Source organism: Polypterus senegalus, chromosome 10, assembly GCF_016835505.1.
Source record: "Polypterus senegalus isolate Bchr_013 chromosome 10, ASM1683550v1, whole genome shotgun sequence".
NCBI lineage: Eukaryota > Metazoa > Chordata > Cladistia > Polypteriformes > Polypteridae > Polypterus > Polypterus senegalus.
The window spans coordinates 112,136,374-112,146,373 of record NC_053163.1 but is presented as its reverse complement, the minus strand read 5'-3'; the positions used below and the strand labels follow the sequence as shown (position 1 = coordinate 112,146,373).

Here is a 10,000-nt window from a genome sequence, read left to right as displayed (position 1 = left end):
AGGAAGACAGCCGACACTTCCGGCACGCTTGGGCGTGGCTAAGGACGGAAACACCTGGGGCTCATCCGGGGCATTATTTAAGGGGCTGCCTCCCTCCAGTCATTGGTGGAAGTCGGGAGGAAGCAGACTGAGCTGGAGAGCGAGGACAGGAGGCGGCCAGGACAAAGGCACAGAGACTGTGGGCCCTGGACTTTGGGGGATTCAGCGCCAAGGGCGCTGGGGTTGTGAGTGCACGTGATTTGAACTTGTTACTGTAAATAGTGTAAATAAACAGTGTGTTGGGCAAAAATATGCTGTCCGTCTGTCTGTGCCGGGGCCAGCGTTCACAATATATATATATATATGGGTACGGAAAGTATTCAGACCCCCTTCAATTTTTCACTCTTTGTTATATTGCAGCCATTTGCTAAAATCATTTAAATTAATTTTTTCCCTCATTAATGTACACACAGCACCTCATATTGATAGACAAAAAAGAATTTTTGAAATTGTTGCAGATTTATTAAAAAAGAAAATCTGAAATATCACATGGTCCTAAGTATTCAGACCCTTTGCTCAGTATTTAGTAGAAGCACCCTTTTGAGCTAATACAGCCATGAGTCTTCTTGGGAAAGATGCAACAAGTTTTTCACACCTGGATTTGGGGATCCTCTGCCATTCCTCCTTGCAGATCTTCTCCAGTTCTGTGAGGTTGGATGGTAAATGTTGGTGGGCAGCCATTTTTAGGTTTAGTTAGTTGCCCCCGGTGACAGGCGCCGAGCGGGTGTGGGCATACTTATTGCCCCCCAACTTGGAGCCTGTTCATTGAGGTTTACCCCGGTGGTCGAGAGTGTGGTCTCCCTCCGCTTTCAGGTGGGGGGACAGGTCCTAACTGTTGTTTGTGTATATGCACCAAACAGCAGTTTGGAGTACCTGCCCTTTTTGGAGTCCCTGGAGCAGGTGCTAGAGGGCATACCTTCTGGGGACTCCCTCGTACTGCTGGGAGACTTCAATGCTCACGTGGGTAATGACAGTGAAACCTGGAAGGGCATGATTCGGAGGAATGGCCCCCCAATCTGAACCCGAGCGATGTTTTGTTATTGGACTTCTGTGCTCGTCACGGATTGTGTGCACTTGGCACTAGGAAACCCTAGGCCTCAGTTCGATGATCGACTTTGTGGTTGTGTCATCAGACTTGCGGCCACATGTCTTGGACACTCGGGTGAAGAGGGGGCGGAGCTGTCAACTGATCACCACCTGGTGGTGAGTAGGCTTAGATGGCGGGGGAGGATGCTGGTCAGGCCTGGTAGGCCCAAACGTGTTGTGAGGGTCTGCGGGGAACGTCTGGCAGAGTACCCTGTCAGAAGTAGCTTCAACTTACACCTCTGGCAGAACTTCCACCATGTTCTGAGGGAGGTGGGGGGCATTGAGTCCGAATGGGCAATGTTCCGTGCCTCTATTGTTGAGGCGGCTGATCAGAGCTGGGGCCATAAGGAGGTCGATGCCTGACGTGGCGGCAATCCCCGAACCTGTTGGTGGACACCGGTGGTGAGGGATGCCGTCATGCTGAACAAGGAGTCCTACCGGACCCTTTTGTCCTGTGGGACTCTAGAGGCAGCTAATAGGTACTAGCAGGCCAAGTGGAATGCGGCTTCGGTGGTCGCGTGGGAGGAGTTTGGGGAGGCCATGGAGAATGACTTTCGGACGGCTTCGAGGAGATTCTGGTCCACAGTCCGGTTTCTCAGGAGGGGGAAGCAGTGCAATACAGTGTCAACTGGATTCAGGAGGAACAATGTGGTTTTCGTCCTGGTCACAGAACAGTGGACCAGCTCTACACCCTTAGCAGGGTCCTAGAGGGTACATGGGAATTTTGTAGACTTGGGAAAGGCATTCGACCGTGTCCCTCAGGGAATCCGGTGGGGGGTGTTCCGGGAGTTTGGGGTGCCAAACCCCCTGATAAGTCGAACCTGTGTCAGAGCTTGGTCCGCATTGCCGGCAGTAAGTCAAACCCATTTCCAGTGAGAGTTGGACTCCACCAGGGCTGCCGTTTGTCACCGATTTTGTTCATAATTTTTATGGACAGAATTTCAAGGCGCAGCCAGGGTGTTGAGGGGGTCCTGTTTGGTGGACTCAGGATTGGGTCACTGCTTTTTGCAGATGATGTTGTCCTGTTTGCTTCATCAGGCCGTGATCTTCAGCTCTCTCTGAATCGGTTCGCAGCTGAGAGTGAAGCGGCTGGGATGGGAATCAGCACCTCCAAATCTGAGACCATGGTCCTCAGCCGGAAAAGGGTGGAGTGCCCTCTCAGGGTTGGGAGCGAGATCCTGCCCCAAGTGGAGGAGTTCAAGTATCTCGGGGTCTTGTTCACGAGTGAGGGAATAATGGAGCCCGAGATCGACAGGCGGATCGGTGCGGCGTCCACAGTGATGCGGGCTCTGCATCAGTCTGTTGTGGTAAAAAAGGAACAGAGCCATAAGACAAAGCTCTCAATTTACCAGTCGATCTATGTTCCTCTCCTTACCTATGGTCATGAGCTATGGGAAGTGACTGAAAGAACGAGATTGCGAATACAAGCGGCTGAAATGAGCTTCCTCTGCAGGGTGTCTGGGCTTTCCCTTAACAGGAAAGACAGGGTGAGAAGCTCAGTCATCCGGGAGGGGCTCAGAGTAGAGTCGCTGCTCCTCCGCATCGAGAGAAGTCAGATGAGGTGGCTCGGGCATCTCATCAGGATGCCTCCTGGATGCCTCCCTAGTAAGGTGTTCCAGGCACGTCCAAACAGGAGGAGGCCCCAGGGAAGACCCAGGACACCCTGGAGGGACTATGTCTCCCAGCTGGCTTGGGAACGCCTCGGGATTCCCACAGAAGTCTGGGCATCCCTACTCAAGCTGCTGCCCCCGCAACCCGACCTTGGATAAGCAGAAGAAGATGGAGATATATATGTATATGTATATGTGGGTGGGTGGTTTACCAAATGAGGGTGAATACACGTGTCACGTACTCTTTGCATTATTTGACAGTAAAACTATGCTATATATATGTATATATTCCTAAATTTTTTATGTTAAAGTGTTTGCTGTTATGGCTGTACAGTATATTTACCATCTGGGAACAGAAACTGTCCCAACAGTCCTGCACGGCTATTCTGAGGCAAATGAAATGCAACTGTGCGGGATTGCTGAAGTCTTTAATAATGATGTTTGTCTTTTAGGGCAGTAAGTGCTATATATGTTCTGAACAGAAGACATCTATGGGCCAGTACTGTATTCTATGCTGCCTTCAACATATTGTGCAAAGCTTTATGAATCCAATCCAAGCCAAGTGGTTGAGTTTAGTTAGATGTCTGAAGAAACGGGTGCTGGTAACCCTTCTTGATAATAACTAAAATGTGGTGTGCTCCTTTCAGTTCATCAGCAATGTTCTCTCCAAGAATCATAAAGATGACCACCCCCTGAACAGCATCAATTAAGATGTAGATGTGATTGTGGTCTGCCTTTTGTTGGCTTTGCTCACACTAATGGTGAGACTGATTTTCTGGCACCACTTTGTCAGCAGGTAAAATGTTCTTTGTAATGTGTCATAAATCGTAACAATAATGATCACCAAATTTATAATTATGCATTTTATATTAATTATAATGCAACAGTTCCTGAAACAAGGCACTTAACATTTTCAGTTTAAAACAGTGGTAATTTCCAGTCATTCACATGACCAATTACAATGAAAAAAAAATAACTGCAAGCCCCTATGGTATGCAGTTTCTTTCCAAATCTAAGAAGAAAAACAATCTACATAATTAACATTTTTTTAACCAAAACAGAATTCAATTGATTCATATTTAGCTGCAACTCTGAAAGTGAACCTCGTGGGATTTTTACTTATCATACAGTCAGCCACTACAAACTGCAACACCTTTGAATATGCAAGTCTGAATAACTAAGTACAAACACTTAATAAACCTAAAAAAAGAATGCCTACTTAAAGTTAGCAATGGGTTAACAAGCAGCCTGTTTGAAATTCAAAAAAAAGTCAGCCAACTGGCATTCTCTGTCTGATGAAGTCATGAGCTGCAGCCCTGTTTTATGGACTGTGCAAACAGAACCCTCTTTATTGGAGCTGCCTGTGATCTCACACTTAAGGGAGTATACTCTCCTCCATGTGCCAAGCTCTGACTTGTTACATTTTGAATTTTGCCTATGACAGAGAAAATAAAAAGTTTCTAAAGTCAAACCTCTGCAACTTCCACCTTAGGAGGAAAAGGAAAAAAAAACAACACAGGTCTGTATTAACAGAGGGCCTTGCTGAATTAGTCCAATTGTACACTATTCCAGCCTCATAAAACCATTGTTTCCACATAAACGAGAGAGGGAAAAAAAATGTTCAATTAAGTTTCAGTGGAACATGTTCCTATAGTTTATTGTGTATATGCATAAGCACCCTCATGGCACCATCACAAAAAAATGCTCTTCTGAAAACATCTCTGTGAAGGTCTCTAAACTTGTAGTGACTTACTAGAGTCAAAATCTCTATAGACATCCAAGTAGAAAGCCAACTCCAGGTTAAAGAGTGGCCTTAATGAAAACTAACATATTTTATATCATTAATTATAAGTGTATATGACACCCTAAAACCTTAACACACTGAAATTCAACTTAAAATAATTAAGTTGTAAATAATTAGATATTCCATACTTTCTAATTTGTTTAGAGTCACAAAGTGAACCATTGAGTGATTTTGAACCTAAGCCACAGCTGGGTTTGAACTTAAAACCTTGTGGTATACTGTTCAGTTCCTTATCTTAAAATTACTAACTTGGTGAAACAGAGTATGTGTAGGAACAGATGAGTATCTACAGATATACAGTAAATATGAGTGGGCTTATCAGCATTAAGTTGTAGAAAACAAGTTCATCCAGCAACAGTCAAATGTACACACTATAAGAAGAGACGGCTTTTTAAATTTGGAGTTTTTTTGGACAAACGCCTCATTTATTGGTGTTTAAAACACAAAAGAAAAAGTGCTTCCTTTTTTATAAAAGGAAACAGCTAAATAACATGAGACAAAAATAAACTGACAGTAAAAAGGAACAAGTTGAAAGAACAGGACAGGGTGAGATTTGTATTTTTCAAGTGAATACAACAGTCCTATTGTGGGTGCACAGGAAGCATGTCTAGATTAGAACAGGCGTCAGCCGACATGCTCCATCTGCTTCTACACAAACGGCGGAAAGTCATCCCTGCATGCACTGATCTTCAGCAAACCTTGATGGGTGTGGAAGGAGGACCACAGTGTCAAACTAAATAAGGCAAATAAGAGCACAATAAGTGTCTAAGGGAGGAACAAAGGTGTGATTGATAACAGCACAGTGGAGCCCAATAAATCTGACCTCTCCCTTCGTTTATCAGTGGTCAGGTTTTTTTAATCAGAGCATACAGTTAAAGACTTGTGCATTAAAATTAATTCATCAATACTATTGCTTCAGCAACATGACATTATAAATTAAGAAAAACTGAACAGTACAATAGGTAGATACTGATTTGAACCTGTCATTGTATTGTTTTCTAACCCATTTAATCCAGACAAGGGTTGCGGGGAGTGCTGGAGCCTATCCCAGCTAGCACAAAGCAGGAACAAACCTTGAACAGGTCTGCCAGTCCAATGCAGGGAAGACCCCACACAAACACACGCACAGACTACGGCGAATTTAGCTTTGCCAATTCACCTAACCTGCATGTGGAATGGGAGCACCCGCGCAGACACAGTGAGAACAGGCAAATTCCATGCAGGGAGAATCTGAAATGCCAACCCTGGTCTCATTGCTTTGTGGCAGCAGCAGCACTACCACTATGCCCCTGAGCTAACTGTCCCACCGCTAAAATTAATATACTGTAAATCACTACTATTAAAAGAAAACACCATGGTGCGATAAAAAATTAATCTCACTTAAGGCCAAGTCACATTAGGTGACTTTTCCAGTGATTTTGAGTCATAGCCTTCATTCTTAGAGATTCTAAGGCAATCTGTACACACTCAGGAATGGCAGTCACATAATATGATATACCAAGCAACTTACTCCAACTAGTCCGTGAATTTCTACAACAAAAATCGAACATATTTGATTTTGTCTTTAATTGTGGGGAGGGCTATGTATGCATAATGAATGCTCACCCAGAAATACATACAATATTATGCATAAGTGAGGAATAAGGAACACAGGTGTTTTTGAAATTACAAGATATCGGATAGACAAATCTCTGTTCTATTTGTTTTTTTACGCATCACAACAGAATGAGAAAAAGAAAAAAGGACCAAGCTTACAGCTAAACTCTTCGTACCTGTTACCACTTCATACAATGCTGACTCCAGTGGGCAGCACATTATTTGCTGACATACCCAGCAATTTTCAGCTGTGTAAATTGACATGGTCAGCAACTGCAGACTGCATGTCGGACATACCGAATAACTAGAAGTTGTGGAATGGGACATCAGCTTTGCTGAAAAGTAATAAAACCAGTTATGTTGATGAATGAATAAGGGCATTGTGGGCAGCAAATGTTAAGGCTGTAGCCTACCTGATCAAAGAGCTGCTTGCCGGTTGTGTTAGGCTGGATGGCAAACTCCAGCTCTGCGTCCATTGTGGTTACTCGCACACTGATCTGCAAATTAAGCAAACATAAGAAAATTAAAACATTTCACAAAAAGATCAATAACCAACAAAATTTCAAAACCAACTTACATATGTCTAGTGCAAAATCACCAAAGTAATGTTGATTTAAAAGAATAAAAGTGGTTCAAATTGTTTAGTGAGTGTGAAATTAAAATGACTGACTTATAGACTCTGGCATTGTTGTATCTTACTATATCATCCAGTGCCTTTTTCTAACCCAGCCATTTCTATATTTCTATAGCTATTTCTATTTCAACACCAAAGTATTAAAATCAAAAAACTTCACGAAAGTTATGGCACTGTTGAAATTACCCACTATTATAAAAAATGATTAATAAACTTCTATGGCAAGCTGATACAAGTTATTCATTGGCATCACTGTTTAGCCAAATATCAACCTACCATCCTTGTTCTCTTTACTTCTCTCAGTGATGTATGATTGTGGTTGGAAAAAGTGTGTTTTCTATATAGGGGTTATGAAAATGACCCAAAAGATGTGCTCACAAACCACAAAAGCACAGATGCAAAATATAATTAACACGAGTGAAAATTCATGAAGGCAATTTTATAGTGAATACTATATAAAAACAATTAGTATCACTCACCAAGGAAAAGTAAATATGTGCATACTATCCCAATACACTTAATGATACAATAGTCCAACTACAGTAATGGTCAACCTTTACATTAGTGAAAAGGAGGTCTGGTCTTAAAACAGAGGTAAAAATAAGAAATTCAGTATTAAAAAACATTCAAATGTCTGCTCAGTCCCTATTAATTCCATACCACAAAGAAATTTAAATTCCCTCCCAACTCCTAGAAGATTAAAAATGACAAAGTCATTAATACAGAAAAAATCTTTGAAATACCTCTGATCAACTTCGCCATCACAGTTTATATTTATAACTACAGTTTACTTGGTTCTTCTCCACCATACCCACTTGTAATTACCATTATATTAGTTACTCCATGTTGCAGTTTTTACAACTACTACCACTTTAATAACCTCTAAGATTCAGTCTAATGAAAAATAATGGCTGCTGCCTCAACTATAAAAAATTCTGTCTTCTAACTTAATGTCAACTACTGTACTCAAACAAGATCACATACAGAACTCACAGACATTGCGCTACAGGTGTGACTGTCTCCGTTCAATTCTCGACTTTCTCCCACAGTCATATGAAAGTGCTTTCAGTTTTACACGGATTACACTTAATTAAACAGTTCCTTTCTTCTTTTCATTGCTCTAATCCAATCAGAGCCTGGGGTCCCCACATTAAAAATGTGACAAGCTTCACTGCTGAAATTAACTCTTTCAAACTTTCAGTAGTTAGATTCAAATAAAGGAAAGATTGTCCTTCATTTGTTAAATATGTTGCTAAAAGTGAGTTTGGATTGTACCATTATAATGAGTCCTCAATAGTAAGGTCTCTGTCATAGCCTAATACAGACTTCCCAATCCCCAAAATACCTTAACAAAACTGAATCTATCAGAATTCTTTTATTCTGACACAGAAATTAACTTTTGAGAATATTTTTGGAATCTGATGTAACAGCTTTTAAGAACTAAAACTGCAATTAACAGAGCAAGTGGAAGTATGGAAAAAAAAAAAAAAAAGAATGGTCATCTTGATGAAATGGAAACCATAGACAGTCTTGAGTCAGGGAACTACTGGATAAACTAACTAACGTGATGGAATGCTTGTTAATTTACTTGTAGATTTTCCACTGTTCTCTCTCAAGCTATGTCAATCATCATGTATTCTAACAAGACCAAAATATACTGAAGTTTGGGGACAGTTCTTTTTGCCACCCTAAAATAGATTTAAAAAAATGCCAAATTAGACAGCACAAAATCCCCGCTGACCCACTCAAACTGCCTTTACTGGTTTTAGTGGGTGGCTTCCCCACTTATTTGCCATGGTTACATTTTTTTTCTCATGTCTGGGGGGCTGTGTTTTGTTAAGTTTGACTTGATTTTATGGAATGTTATTTGTTTCAAATAAAACAAAACAAAAATATAAAAATAATAATAATTTGACTCTATAAACAAAAGCACTGCCTCTTACCTTCCATTCCTTCAATATATCTCTATCTATTTCTCTCCCTGAATGTGGGTGTGGCATTTGAACCCACTCCATGGTCAACTTTTGGTCTACCACCAAAATTACTTTTGGATTCATCCAACAGATCTGTGTATTTACTAAAGGACTACACCCCTGACCACTAACCTGTTCTTAAAGGACCTGTAAAAACAGCTGTTAAACTGTCTATTATTTAAATGGGCACATGAGCTACACCTTTCAAAAGTTACTATAGTAACTTGATACAAAAGACAAGCTGCAACAGAAGTTTCTTAATAAAATCCACAGCAACATCCTGCATTGTAACAGTGTAACAGAGGAAAGGACTCACAAGCTTCATCCTTCAGTTTCCAGTAAGCAAACAAGCAAACTGTGTCCTATATACAGTCATTCAACAAAATGTTAACATTAAATATGTTGTTGTACATCTGAACAAGATGACCATTTCAAAGCCTTAATGTTCTCATTCATAAAACTTCAAAAAGTAACCCAGAAGATACCACACAAGACAGTTTAGTTTAGCGTACATCACAAATAAAGAAATACAGGAATTACAGGAAACCATTCATTCAATTATATGCTGTAAAGCAATTCTCATGTATCAAAACCTGGAAACCATGATGGACATCACATGAAGTTATATATTATTTTTAATACCAGAAACAATTAGACAAATAAGGCTAGACCCCTGACACACTTTCGGGATTAATAAAAATTTGTCAAAGTATGAGACAGCAGATCTTTTCCTGAAAGAAAAAAAACACACTCAGGCCAAACACAATAGTCACCATAAAAATAAAGTCCGTGCCTACTGCTACTAGAAGCGGATTACGCCAAAAGTGCAATGATGCAAATGTCAATACAGTTTAGAACATGCCATGTTAAATTTAATTTATAATGCATGAAAACCTTTTAGTTTACCATACATCAAACAAGAGAAATCCAATAAACTTCCAACAGGAGAAATCCAATAAACTTCTATCACATTTTGTATTGCAACAGGACATTAGGTTACAGGACCTTAAATTTGTCAGCATTATGAAATATCCTTACTCTTCTGCTGGTACTCGTTTCCTTGTTTGCAAGTACCAATATCCTGAACCTACAGTATATCTATACTAATAAAAGGCAAAGCCCTCACTGACTCACTCACTAACTCATCACTAATTCTCCAACTTTCCGTGTAGGTAGAAGGCTAAAATTTGGCAGGCTCATTCCTTACAGCTTCCTTAGAAAAGTTGGGCAGGTTTATTTCGAAATTCTACGCGTAATG

The 10,000-nt window shown here is 40.8% G+C and overlaps 1 protein-coding gene across 1 annotated transcript in view; it reads right to left on the bottom strand.

The window, feature by feature from the left end:
* The window catches only part of msna (moesin a), a 64,417-nt gene that overhangs the window by 43,984 nt on the left and 10,433 nt on the right, over positions 1-10,000 (bottom strand). The window contains exon 2 of the mRNA XM_039766342.1: positions 6,549-6,632. Coding sequence (XP_039622276.1) covers positions 6,549-6,632 — 84 coding nt within the window. The remainder of the gene's footprint in view (positions 1-6,548; positions 6,633-10,000) is intronic.